The sequence below is a fragment of the Mastigoproctus giganteus genome, chromosome 10, assembly GCF_048544385.1.
Source record: "Mastigoproctus giganteus isolate SK-2022 chromosome 10, ASM4854438v1, whole genome shotgun sequence".
Taxonomy (NCBI): domain Eukaryota; kingdom Metazoa; phylum Arthropoda; class Arachnida; order Uropygi; family Thelyphonidae; genus Mastigoproctus; species Mastigoproctus giganteus.
This window is the reverse complement of record NC_143584.1, coordinates 175,742,545-175,757,745: the sequence shown is the minus strand read 5'-3', so window position 1 is coordinate 175,757,745 and position 15,201 is coordinate 175,742,545. Positions and strand designations below refer to the sequence as shown.

The 15,201-nt window shown below is 37.5% G+C and overlaps 1 protein-coding gene across 1 annotated transcript in view; it reads left to right on the top strand.

Annotated features, from left to right (window-relative positions):
* The window catches only part of LOC150079546 (uncharacterized), a 102,362-nt gene that overhangs the window by 22,577 nt on the left and 64,584 nt on the right, over window positions 1–15,201 (top strand). Inside the window, exons 3-4 of the mRNA XM_090383100.1 lie at window positions 13,218–13,432; window positions 14,953–15,088. Of these exons, the coding sequence (XP_090239226.1) occupies window positions 13,218–13,432; window positions 14,953–15,088 (351 nt within the window). The remainder of the gene's footprint in view (window positions 1–13,217; window positions 13,433–14,952; window positions 15,089–15,201) is intronic.

The window sequence follows — 15,201 nt, the reverse complement described above, 5'->3', positions numbered from 1 at the left end:
GTATGAGTCATATAAAATGTTTTCCATTTTGTTTGACGGATATCTACGCATGTAACTCAGTGGTTATAATCATTGTCTACCAGTAGAAAAGATCCGGGATCGAATCCCAACAATGAATCGAGGTACTTTTATGGGCTTTTTTTTTCACTCCATGGCTGAGTTAATCGGTCTCAGGCGTGGATGCAAGGAATTATTTTCTTTTTAAAACAAATCCACTTTATCGGTTATATCTGAAAAAATATGAGATACGTTTAAATACCTAAACGAGACATATCTTGGTCTTAGACGCCGTTGTGTCATTAAACTCCCCTTTGAAATCTTCACTGCTACTGTCCATAGACAGAGACATTTACTTCCAAGGTGCAGATTGGATTGCCTATTATCCTGATGACTTCACTAAAATGTTCAATCGTTTTATAGAATAAGTCCAAGACAATACTAGGCTCCTCTAGTGTGGACGTAATGGCTTCGAGGCAGACCTCGATATGATTTTCGCCTTTTATCACTACAGTATATTAGTGCACTACTATTTTTTTAACTAAGCATTAAATATTATCCCGTAATTTGTGGATAGGTTCTGTCCACTGACAAACAGACCAAGGACCTTGTCTGGCAGAAGAAGAGCAATTTGTCGTGAGACCTCGCTCAAACTCTTTGAATTAGTACACTTTGGTTAGGTGTCTCAAAAAGCCTTTCCAGCGTAGTGACTCCTAGTATTTGGATTTCTTTTACACTGCTCGACAAAATTAACAGAACACTTAGAAAACGTGGTGTAACACGCTTAACTTGCGGTGATGAGGGACAAAATTTGATAGGTAGAATAACGATGAAATGATGAGGAGACAGCGAGAAACTTCGGACAGGTATGAGGGACATTTATGGGGCTCGTACAAGAATTACCAAAAAGGTCACATTACAGAAGTCAAGACAAGATACTCGAAAATATAGTCACATGAAAATATAACCAGAATATAACATGAAAACATGATAATACAGTACCCAGAGTTCTGTGTTGGGCGCATTGTTGTTTTCTGTATTTATTAATGATATCGATGAAGGTATATCGGGCTTAATGTCCAAGTTTGCAGACGATACGGAGGTCGGCAGGGTTGTTAATGACAGTAAGGACGGTACACTACTGCAACCGGATCTAGAAAAGTTGAGTAGATGGGTGGAGAGGTGGCAACTGAAGTTTAACATTGACAAATGCAAAGTGCTGCATATGGGTAGAAGTAACCCAGAGAAACATAACAATTGGGTGGTATTGCACTTAGGGTAGTGGAAAATTAAAAAAAAAACTGGGGGTAATTGTGCAGTCAAATATGAATTTTTATGAGCAGTGCAGACAGGCTGCAAGAGTATCTCTGGAATCTTGTCAATGATATATAGGAATTTTTCTAGCAGGGATAAGAAGGTGATTATTTCCTTGTATAAGGCAATGGCCAGACCACACCTTGAGTATTGCGTACAGATTTGGAGGTCTCAACTTAGAAAAGATGTTGAGCTACTGGAACGAGTACAGAGAAGGGAAACAAGATTAGTGAATGGAACAAAGGGTTGCTATTACCAATATAGGCTTAAATTCTGAAAGTTTTGCAGTGTCTGGAGACTAGTCACCTATAAGTGATCTGATTGAGGTGTATAAGGCCTGAATAGTTTGAGCAGGCTCAATGATGATGGGATTCTTCCTCTTGCTCAGTTTACGAACCTGAGGTGACGTGAACTCAAATTGAGAAAAAACAGTTGTTGAACAGAGGTGCGGAAATTTGCCTTTCGCCAGCGGGTTATTGATTGTGATAGCTTAAATAAATTCAAGGAAGAACTGTACAAACATTTGGAGAGAATGGATGCGTGAAATAGGAAGTGGTTTTTTCATTTCTTTTTTTTTTTTTTTTTGGCTGATGCAGTATAAGCTTCTTGCTTTCTTCCATCGTATGCCTTTACTAATACTGATGACATCAGTATGGCGTATGATCCCCTTCAAATGCTAAACAACCTTAGCTCACCAAGTGATCGCGGATTTGGCTGTCGGCATGCAATGCGATTCCCAAGGGCGTCCCACACATATTCGATCGAATTTGAGTCTGATGATCTTGCAGGCCACTGCAATCGTCGAAAATCTTCAGTTTCAAGATATTCCTCTACTACTTGAGCTCTATGTTCAGTTCTATGTAAAGTGGTCGCAAGCCTTGTTTTTATAGGCATGAATAATTTGCATAATGTGCTGCTCTGTAAGGTGGTAGATCGGTTTATATTGGACACTCGGAATTTGCATGCCAGGATGACTATTATATCAAATATTATATCCCACTAACTATTCCGGTGGTCTATATTCTCTTTATTTTCCCTTCCAACTTACAGATCCTTTGATAACATTTAAGTTTTTAGACAGTTCCATTCATTTTTTAAGGTGATGTAACTTTTTGACACTCGGTGCATAAATGTACGGCGACCTTCCTGAATGAAAGGAGCACGATCCAGTATTCACGTAGTCGTAGACGGTGGCCAGTTTTCTAAAACACATTCTCTATTTATGACCTCACTTTATTACCTCCAAGTTAGAAGGGAAGAGGGGAAATCTTTGTGTCTTTAAATGTAGGTTTTATGGTCGATTTACTTGTTTGCGAAAAACTGAAAAATCCAGAGTTTTGTGTGCTCTGAGTTTAAAATTGTCAAAGTTGCACGCTATTTATGCATTACATTGCTTCTGCTGATGATGGATTTTACTTCACATGTCTGGTCCTTACTCTGACACACAGACGTTGCTCTCTCAGAATAAATCCTTGAAAGTTTTAGTTAACTCAACGGGTATTGTTTCTCTTTGATTCACTTATCATACACACTGAGTGGTCACTTTATTAGACAGACCTTTTCATGAAATTAAGAGCTCCTTCATTGAAAACATCATCTGTTTGTACCATACGATATAAAGAATACCAATATTGGACAGCAAAGAATTAGAAAACCGTTGCATGGTCTACGAATCCTGGTTTCTGTTGTTTGACGCTGATCGAAAGATCATAATATGCCAACAACATTATGAGTCTCTGGATCCATCCATCCTGCCAGGTGCAACTGTGCACGTTGTTGTTGGGTTCAGGAGTATCGGCGACTAAGGCCATGTTGCTCAGTGTATATTGTCTATAAATTGCGTGGGTTCTGAGGTCGATTTTCTGTTTGCTGTACGAAAAACACTAGTTGCCAGGAGAAAAACCATGCTACTCTCGCCTGAGACCGTCTAACTCAGCCACATTGTGAAAAAGGCCCATAAAAATTCCTGACGTCATCGATGGGACTCGAGCTCAAATGTTTTCCACCCGGTGTGGGGAGGACGGCGATCCTACCAACTGTGCTACTACGAGGGTCAACTGTGCATGCTGGCGGATGCACTGAAATGAAGTCAAGAGTACTTTCGTGATGCAGTTCACATCTTTTGATACGAGTGGGACAACACTGAGATGCCAAAAGTTATCTGATAATTTTTTCAACCAAGTGCATGCCTTCGTGGCTGCAATTTATCTATCTGCGATTAAGTTCTTCCGAATTGTGCAGAACTAGTTCCAGGAATGAGGGCGAATTCCTTCTGCTGCTGTGATCTCCCAATCACCAGGTCTCGGTCCAATTCAGTACCTGAGATATGAGGTGGAACAACCTTTTCGGAATAGAGATCCACAACCATCCGATTTGAAACAATGTGGGAAGAAATTGAGTGAACACAGACCAGCATCCCTATGGCACGCTTTCGATACCTCCTTGAGTTCCTACCACGATGAATCTAGGCTGTTCTGCGGGCTAAAAGGAAACCTACTCACAATTAGGTGGTGTGTCTAATGAATTGGCCCCTTTGTGTAGATTAAAATAAATATTAGCGTTGGCTAACTTCGTTATTCTGAGAGTTGAGCATTATTACAGCCTCGCTGATCATTATTTCCCACCTCAAGGGTACAGAGTGTACCCTATTCCTTAAAACCAATTTGTCACACACACATCAGCTCGTTTAGACCCATCTCAATTGTCACCAGTCTGTTAAAAACTCTCGAAAAGGCCTTGCTGCCCACAATTACTCACAAAATCCTGCAGACAACACTACCTGGAATCCACGACGCCACCACAGGAAAATTATAAATTACTAACTTGGCAGCTACCACCGAACGCATCCTCTCAGCATTCGAACAAATTGCCGAGCTCGTAACTACATTTCTCGACGTAAGGGCAGCCTTTGAAGCTGAGTCAATTCCTGCCTTGCTCCTCCTACTTAAAGAAAGTTTTCACATTCGAGGTGATATGGTATGCTTTCTTGAATCTCTGTTCTGTCACAGAACACTTATTCTCCATCGGGAACAACACACCCTATCCTGTGACATTATTGCTGGAGTACCGCATCGGGAGCGTCCTGTCTGGTGTTCTATTCACGGCTATTATCGTGCTCATCACTGCCTCCAGGAATGGCCTCTTATGTTCTGCTGATGACCTCAAACTGCTGGCTCAAGTTAACCCTAGCGACAACCCTGCTGAACTCAGCAATAGGACCAATTTGCAACTTAAGAATCTTGAACTGTACCTAGCAAGCTTAAACCTTCAAATCAACCCACAAAATTCTGTTCAGGTTATATTTCCCTTAAATCCGTGCCAACAATACTCAACGCTAGGAGGGCTACAATACCAAACGTGCTCTCGCACACAGACCTGCGGTCTATTTGATCAAAAAATGCCCTTTGTCAACCAGATCGACAATATTAATATCAAATTTTCTCGTCTTAGGTGGATCTCAAAGCAGCAGCGCTGTCCTCCCCACATCGGATGGAAAAGACTTGAGTTCGAGTCCCGTCGATGACGTGAGGAATTTTTATGGGCCTTTTTTATAACGTGGCCGAGTTAGTCGGTCTCAGGCAGGAGAAGTTAGCATTGTTTTTATTCTAGAAACTCGGATTTTTTGTTCAAAAAGCGTAAAAATCGACCACAAAATACGCAATTTACAAGTAGTATATATGGAGCAATATGACCTTAGCCACTGATGCTCCTAAAACCCTACAACAACAAAAAGAGTGCATTTCCAATCTCAGAAATATGTCCGATCATTTTCAAAAAGTTTTCGCATTTCTATTAACATAATATTCTCACTAAAATGAAACTATAGGACAAAAATTGAAATCTGGTTTATGATATAAAAATAAAAGTCTGTATTACTCCCCACCCTTCCATTTTACCTGTTTCTCATCCTATCAAATTAATGATACCGTGCAAGTAATATCGAAATTGCAGCCTTTCGTGATCAGTTATCGGAGACGCTGATGCATCTTTGCCCAACTTAGTATACCTCCTTTAAGACAATTATCATTCCGGGTACATTTGGACACAAAAGATAATAAAAGTTTCTCGGTGCTACTTGCTATCGACTCCAAGATCACGCAAAAAGCCTATTTATCATCACTCCTGCCAGGTTACCAATCAGTGACGATACGATTTTCTCAGTTACGGTGTCCACAATGTTCTCTACATGCAATCTCACACGCTCTGATGAGCGTGGATACTTAGTCATAAAACCTGTCGTTGTCCATTTGAGGATTCCTTCCGGTGGAAGCAGATTTATCGTTTGTCGTAACAGAAATCGTGCTGGAGAAGAATTTTTATAACCGGCAGTACATACTCTTCGTGTTGGTTGTTGTTTCTGCCTGTACAAGATTAATATTGAATTTACTTAATGGAACATGTCATTGGATGTTACTATTATTAGAAAAACCGTTACATGTAGCGTATTGGCCAAAGCTACCCATTCTTCTGAATATTGTTCCAATAAATATAGAATTCTATGTCCAGTAGAACCAATCATTCCTTTTTCTAAAGCAGTTTTATTTATTTTTTTTTGTTTACTTTTACTGCAAACAACTCCGATGTTCCTTCCATGGACAATGTCTTATTTTCCAGAGTGACGATAAATTACAGACATCCCTTCAAGAGGATATTATTATCTGGAAGTTTTGTTATCTCAGCATCGTCTGAAATTACTGTATTTTCCCTTATGTTGACTTTGCGTTTTTGTAAACAATTTATTAAAAAGGGAACTGATGAGTAGGGACTACAATGGCTTTTTTAATCCACTTTGTCAATAGAAGATGCACGTAAGCTGTCTTACAGATAATGTATGGTAGCGCAGTCTCTCAGAGAGGCGGCTTTTTTTGAAAGACAGGTCCCTGTATTAAAAGCCACCACTCTGAGAAAAAATCTATTTAGGCAAAGAAAGACCTATTTCGAAATATGTGAAAGGAGTTGAAGAATTTGGGATTTTGTATTCGTGTGCCTTTATGAAAGCCTTCTTTCAGTAAAAAATCGAAATATTCGTCAGCAATGGTGCCTCCAACGGTATTTTTTTTTGTAAAAAGATCATATGGTCTAACGAGTATCGATTTACACTTTTGCACGAATGTTTGGGTGAAAGTGTGGCATGAACCCCATAAACCCATGAATATAGACTGTTTCGTGTCCACTCTCAAGAGGCTGAAGGTGGTATCATGGTATGGGGCATGTCCTGTTGGCTTCGAATTCGGTCCACTCATACCGTTAAAAAGTTACCTACAATGAATATCTTTGTATTATATCAGACCAAGTTCGCCCTTCAATTCATTTTTATCCAGAGTGCAATGGATTCCTTCAAGATGACAATGCAACTAACCGCCGTGCAAAATTTATATCTGAATGGTTCGAGAAACATTTCCGATCCGAATCCAACTGAGAATGTCTGGATATTGTCATAAAGGGCAAATCGGCTTCACAGTTCCCTACCGACAACAATCTTGACGGAAGAGTGGTCAAATCTAGACCTAGACTCCATCATACTGCTAGTGGAACTATGCCATTAGGTGCACAGGGCGTAATTCTGGCAAAAGGTGGCCATACTAGATATTGAGCAGAAGTTTGTAATTTTTTGACCAGTGAGTATATGACAATGAATGTTAAATTCCTAAGGCTACATCAACAACTCTTTCAATCTCTGGCATGGGAAGAACCCAAGAGCGGGTGTTTTCCGTGTTGGACTCGGGATTCTCCAATGGCAAGTTTCTCAGAAAGATGGAATTTCTACGATGCCTGCTATCACCTTGATAATACAACAAATATTACAAATATAAATAATAACAAATATCAACTCCAGCAACAAATATTACCAATAATAACAAAGGAAAGATGTTCGTTGAACATCATTGTGCGCATCAGTAAATTCGTCTTCTTACAGCTACCCTCTTAACACAAGAGACTTCGTAAACTATTCTTCGCTGAAGGTAGACAGTTCTCCTATGGGTCCTTTAACTCGAGAGAAATGACATCTTTGAAGGTGAAAGATCAGTTCTTATTATCGCCTTACGAACAAATGCTTGTTCGTCATATCTACTTGACTGCAACAAAGTTTTGACGAGTACCGAGGGGGTCGTCTACCGTCAAGTTGTCGAGGACCCATTATAGATTCTCCTACGCGTCGTTATAAAACTCTGAGAAGTGTCCATTTATCTGAAAATCCTTCTAAGCAGATTATGTCTGATTGATAGCGAATCTTTATAAGTTATATTTGCTTTCCGAATTCTTTAAAATCAGAAAAGGAAATTCTGGTTACTACCGACAGGCGGCGCTACAAAAGGTCGCGGTGATTTGTAAAAGCAACTCCACACCGTAAGACCAAATAAAGGTTTTATTGATGTCATAAACGCATTCGATTTAATACAGATGGATGGAAATCACATACTGGCTGAAGAATTCTTTGAGTTCAGCAACAAATGACCATTCAGTTGTATTTGTGCTTGTAGTGTGCATTTTCTACAACGCAATTTATGAGGTCACGCACTATTATTTTGTCTTCGTGTCTTACAGATTGCCCTCGTTACTAAAGGAACCCAAAGAACAAAGCATTTGCCTTATAATCTAATTTTTTAATTTTTGTTTATTTTCAAGTATTTCGAAAGATTTAAAAAACGTAAATAGCGTTCACTTTCATAATGATTAATAACGAAAAACAATTTTAAAAAAAAGCATGGAAGATGCTGCTAGGAAGACGTACGACTGCATCTTGGTAAGCGTTTTCGAATCATCACCGGAAGCGTTGTCATAGCAACGATTTAGTGCGAGTCCTCTTCTTCGCGTACAGAAGACCGACTTCATTTAATTGGATAGAGTTTGAATTCTTTTCCTTCCTTATGAATGGTCTAATTTGATGACTACGCGTAGCTCCTTCTTGGTCTCAGACTAATTGCATCTGATTCGACTCGGGTTCGTATTTCTTTCCGGACAAACATGTAACTACCATTAGGATGGACTTCGTAAATTAGTTTCCGAAAAAGAAATGGTTGATAATCAAATTCTAAATTGAAATTGTATAAAAGAAAACTGCATTGTGGAACTATAATCCTGTTATTCATTCAACGCGACGGATTAAGGAAGGAAAAATCTTTTCTTCCGATTATGTACACAAACGTAAACGATCACTGTTCCGCATCACCGATTTGAAGCTCAAGAAATGGATGTAATGGTTTCCATTTTTCAGCAGCACAACACCAGTTTGCGTCTTCACTCCTTCCCGCTTGTTTCTTAATTTATTTTCTCTTTCTTTCTAGCGTCCTTTCTCTTTCTCTCTCACTTTCTCTGTCTCAATCTCTGCTTCTCCACTGTGTATTTACATCTATATTTGTTTTTGTTTCGATCACTTGCGTTCATTCAATTTCTATTTCTTCTTTCTCTATCTTTCGATCAGTGTTTTTTTCTTATGACTTTTAATGACTTTTTAATGTTAATGTTAATGACTTTTTATGAACATTTTAGACCATTGTGTTAATTTAATCCGATTCCATCACTAACCATCATTCTGCAAGTATATCTGTATATACAAGGTTCTTTTAACATAAAGTTTTATTTTATTTATTTTATTTTAACTAACAATTGCTTTTTGTTTCTTCTTCAAGACATTCAAACATTTTGGTATATTAAATATCTAAAAATATAAATCCCAAATTTATGGACAAATAAAGGATTTCGTTTATCAAACAAAGTTGCCTTGTAACAAATAAACTGTCTGGCGCAGCATCTATTGGTATGTTATGTTATGTTAAAGATATTACAAGGACGTGTCTGATTGTAGTAAAGAAGATAAATGGTCGCTCGTTGAAATGTAATTGTCTAATACAAGACCTATCAATAACATATGACAAACTCATGTTCAAAGTAATTATGTACATATCAAACTACGTAATGAGAGGATGTGTTGGAGAATAGAGATTATCTAATGTATATATGAGTGTGAAAGATAGATAGAGAGGGAGAATAGTTGTAGGAAGACAGATAAAATATACAGAGCAGGAATAAGGATAAAGATAAACATGTACCTATTATTCATAAAATGATATATCGATCTCTGGGAGGTATAATTGTTATCTATTTCTTCACTATCTTTCCTATTTATCTCTCTATATTCTATAACCAGTTACCTTCATATTGTTCTCTGGCAAGTGTTGTCTATCTTTGAGACAACCCCGCCCCGAAAGCACCAAGGTCCGCAATGCAGTCTGACTGATATGCAATTCTCCATATGATCGAAAGATCCAAGAGTTGGAGTTATTTTCTTTACAAATATTGGACAGAATTGTATATATCTTTGGACCAATTGAGGATGGAGCACAAAATACAATAAAAAAACATTTATTATACAACAAGGTTATTTATATATACACGTAAAGGGGATCCATTACGGACCAATTACAAAGAATCCCTTTTCTTCATCTTTAATTTCCACTTTGATATTAATTCACTTTCTTTCATCCATTAAAAATTCTCTTAATTTATACTAAAAACGCAGTTTTAAAAATCGAAAGTAACCTCAATATATAAAATTCCCTTAACTGATTATGTTGAATTCCTATCTCTGAAGCTTCCATGGACCACCATCCCAATGCCTATAATTCTTAATGAACACAATTATCATTTTAATTTATTTAGTATTCTTATTCCCTTCTAAATAAATGTGACTCAATTCTTATTATAATCGCACAATAAATATTTCTTTCTGTCTTTCTTTTAAACTTTTATGATCCTACATAACATTATACCTGCAATTCATAAACCTGAAATATAAATCACAACAGATATCTTACATAATAAATCATAAATATAACACTTCACAATTATCTCTCTTCATAATTCCTACAGTTCAAAAGAGATGCACATGAAAGATAACTTCCTTATATTCGCTTTTAAATACATTTAAATATTAATAATGTATTAGCCTATTCCCTTCTATAATTATCTCTTTTCTGAGGACTTACCTTTTTTTTTTCTTTTTGTTCACAGCGCTACACATCCCTTCTTCCATCAAATGTGGAAAAGCGTTTCTATCTAGGTGCTCCTGAATTCTAGTCTAACTCCCTAAACGATTCTCTTAACAATTTTGTGTGAAATTACCATGGCAGTATGGAGATTAATGGCTACTCTCCGTCTGGCCAAATTTCCAGCGTTCAGATCATTGCTTGTAATAGGATCTTCCTGCTGATTTTTAGCTTTTCAATTCTCGATTCCCAAATCTTCTGGCTAATAGAATTGGACGCCTAAGCAATTCAACTCACTTATACCAGATCCATAATATGCGACAGGTCTGTCTGCCAATGGAAGGCTACATCACGATTCCAGCTGTTGACTGCCTCTTGTATCTGTTGTCTTTTTTTCATTCTATTTTCAATCCTCTCACTATTAAACACTAGTTTCCAATGCATGCACGATATGCACGCTTTAAAATTACATCTCCACTCTTAAAAATCAGACTTCCAACTATGTTGTACACCCCTGCTGAAATTCGAGGTACCTTTTAAGTCGAAAAAGTTTGAACATATCAATCTTTTGAATTTAATAACTCTTCCTTATCCCTTGCGAATTATTCAATGAGACTGTCACTAGAAGGAGATGCAATTTTCTATTCGTCTAATACTTCAATATTATGAGTATTCAAGTGTCTTTGTTTGTTTAGCCTTTTTACTGAAAGTCTTTTCACGTGTTTGCTTACTTCTAACTTCGTACACAAAGCCATCAGGTTTGATGTTCACTGAGTTACTTTGGTGTACATAAACATCAAACTATAACTTTATGCAAACTGTCACTATATTCAACGTTGTACGAGAGCTGTTCAAGAAAGAATGATATTTTTTTTTCATAACATACCCTTATTAATCATCCATATTTCGATGGTTCTTTTCAAAGTAGTCCCCATTTGATGAAATGCACTTACACCAACGTTTCTGCAATTCTTCAAAAACATGGTAGAAGCCATTTTGGCGGCATATGTTTGAGAATCGCCTCTGATGTCTTTATAACTTCTTCTGAAGACAGAAAAAGTTTTCCTCCCAACTCTTTCTTTAACTTTGGAATATCGCAGGATGCAAGGTCAGGGCTGCAGGGCGGATGAGGAATACATTTAACATTAATGCTGGCTAAGTACTCGATGACAGTATGAGCAATTTGAGGTCTCGCATTGTCATTATGCAGCATCAATCCACTTGCGTGCAGTTGTGATTTGTGACGAATGTGATCCCACAAAGTGTGCAGTACACTTCCATAGCATGGTCCCGTAACGGTCATATGACGTGGCACAACATGCTAGTAAATCATTCCTTGAATGTCAAAAAAAGGATAACCATAACCTTTCTGTAGAAGCCATAACATTTGCTTTTTGGGTGTTGGCAATGACGCAGACTTCCAAACAGAGCTTTATTGCTTACTCTCTGGGTTGAAATGATAAAGCCAGTTCTCATCTGTCGTTATCGCCTTGTGCAGAACCTCGTCATCTTCAGGAACCATCCGTTGCAGCTCCTGAAAAACCACCATGCGAACTTACTGTTGCTTAGGTGTGAGTAGTCTTAGAACTCAACGTGCACAAACACGTTTCATATGCAGATAGTCATGAAGAATAGCGTCCATGATTTCTACTGTTATTCCCAACATCCCTGCCACTTGCCTTACTATTGTACAACGATCTTCTCTCACGATTACAGAAGCAGTGTTCGTAGTTTTTGTGATGAGAAACAGCGGTTGGAGCTACAGGACCGCAGATCTTTGTGATTGAATCAAATCCATCTTTAAACATTCTAAATCACCCTGAAAGATGTGCTATGTAGAAGCGTAGCTTCACTATAAGCATCTGTTAACATTTCACATGCTTCAGCTGACGTTTTCTTGAGAGGGAAACAAACTTTGAGAGCAGCATACTGTCCCTCGCGTGTCACGTGCATTTCTACCTAGGAGAAACTGAACAGGCATAAACTTGACCAGCCGCACGAGTCAACTGCGAGTTGCTATGTGATGCAGCTTGGTTTGATCTTAAATTCCACGGCTCAGCTAGAAATAGCAAGGGGTACGGTTGTTCATGAAAAATATGATCATTCTTTATTGAACAACCCTCCCAGATTTTTCTTCTGTTGGCTTATACCTATTTCTATGGGCTGTACTAGTTCTAATAGCTTTATAAAGCGGGTATAGAAGTTTTTGTTTTCGTTCGCAATTTAATCCTCTATTATTTTTGTAGGATTGTAACCATATCCGGTGCAATTGGATATACCGGTATACTATATTAAAAACATAATACTTGTAAAGATAGACGTCTTACAGATCCATCCAAAGATGTACACATTTCCCGAGTAAAGAAACATTGTATACATAAAGGTTACTACGCCGCATAGCATATCTGTAATACAGAGAAGCTACATTCACGGTTTGGGAAAACCTTATGTACATTTAGTTGTTTACAGTCGAAATAGGCAAACACAGAAAATCATTATGGGGGCATTAAAGATAAAAATCCAAACAAGTTAAGCTTTTTCCTGTAATTATGTTTGCAAATGCGCCTCCCTTTCCTAAATTACTTTAGAAAAAGCACGCTCTGCATCAACAAAAACAAACATCCAACAGAGATGGCTGAGACATCACGGAACATGCCCATCCACTCACATACGTGCAAACACACACACATATATTATTCACATGTGTGTGTGTGTGTGTGTGTGTGTGTGTGTGCCCGCTCCGTCATCTTCTTTTGAATTACATTATTTTAATGAAAAGTAGCGCAGAATGGTGGGATCCTGTTTTTTACTATCTATCCACTATAAATTCAACTGTCAAACTAATTTTCCGCTTTGTGATGTATCTATGCAGGTTCTAGTAGAAAGTTAATGTGCGTTTGTCTTTTTTTTTATACGCAGGATTGGCGTTTTCTCATGCTGTTCGTATTACCATGTTCGATGTCCAATCGCCAACAGTGGCAGGTGAATCCTTACATTTGACCTGTTCTTATGACGTTGATAATGAACAGCTCTATTCCGTCAGATGGTACAAAGACAATATCGAATTTTACAGGTACATCCCGCAGGAGTGGCCTAAGGTTCAACTATTACCTTTACCAGGAATCAGAGTCGATGTACGTAAGCCTTAATTACTTATATTCAGAAATTTAAATCATTTTTTCCATGTTGTTCAATCATGTTTTATCTTCTAAATAAATAAATGTAATAAGAGTATAAAACTGCAGGGGGGGAGTAGATAAAAATATTGATATTTTGGTATCTTTTTGGTGATAGTCAGACTCCGAGATGATTTTCTTAAAAATGTGGAAAAGAAAGCGAAGAACTTAAAAGCGTTATAACCAAATAAGGTTTTAAAAAACTCGCCACCTTTTAAAAACAAAAGGCTATTGGGAAAAAAATTAGATTTTAATTGGCGAGTTTTTCATTTTTGGATTTTTCTATTTACGAAAACGTGTACTTCATTTTACTTTTTATGGCAATTTTTAAGGATCAATGTTTCTCAACTTATCGCCTGTGGCGACTCGAAACAAAGACCTTTCTTTACTGGTCATAAAAAACTCAGACACAAAATTAATCTTGTTTGAGATTATTTCGAACACTTAACCGGGTTAGCATTGTTTTTGTTTGTTTTAAAAATAGCAACGATGCCGCTAACGCCATGAGTCATGGGTATATAATGCTTGTGAGAAAAGTACATACAAATTCCAGCTGTTTTCACTGGGTTCGAACCCAGGCTTTTTCAATACGATGTGGAAGGACGGAGATCGAATTCACTGATCACTATGGTAACTAAGAGGGGAGCCCATTCCTCGAAACATGTTTATATAAATATATTTTATATAATTTTATATGGAACTCATGTGAGTCCAAGCTAGGGACCAAACATGACCCCCCCCCCCTCATGCTGGCAGAAAGGGGATCTGCTAATGCGATGTAATTACTTTGAAAACCATCCCTTCCAACTTTTAGTGTATTCATTTCGATGACACGAAGTTATTTTTAGACCCTTTGTTACAGCGACTTTCCAATGTCCCAGATTAAGCCATTCACACTATCATGTATTATTTTCTAGCCTGCTACCGGGCAACGCCTCAAGCTAAAATCATAATATTCTTAAAATGTATTCACCAGCATCATTATCATTTTGCAGTAATTGTGTGTCCATTTTCTCATTTCTTCGATCCAATCTTTCAGATATCTTTGTTTGTGTTAAATATAAATGAATTGGGAGCGAATTCTTTTACTCTGATGTTGATTACTTTCTCAGATAATGAGATTACGAAGTAGTCATTATAATGCGAAGGACAAATTAAAGTGTAAAATCTGCGTTGGGGATTAATTAATGCAAGTCCGACTTTACTTGCAAAGTAAGTAAAGTTTTAAATTTAGCTAAACAGAAGAAGAAACAAGGTCCTTCATCGGGAGGAACAGGTTTTAATTGAAGTTCTAAAGCTCGCTGTGAGATTTTAACAAAAACACACCAGTTTTTGTCAAAAAATGCAAAAGAGAAAGAGAGAGTGATGGAGAAAGAGGATAAGAGGAGTGAGAGAAAGGATAATGTATTTCTTTTTAAATACATGGACTATAATAGTATTAAAATTTATTTCTTTTATCTCTCCTATTATCTTTAAAGCTCTCAAAATCAGATAGCAGTGCCATCTATCTAAGAGATGTGGATTTAGACACAGCGGGAATGTATACGTGTCAAGTATCTACAGAATCCTCAGTACACAGGTGTGTTCAAGAGAAAAAAGAATTGAAAATCATTGGTAGGTATTCGTTTCCCTAATAGTAATGAGAATTTCTTAATTGTTTTCGCGTAGTTTTCATCGGATCCTTTTAATTGACAAAACTGAATAAAACATAACAATGATTAGTGTAA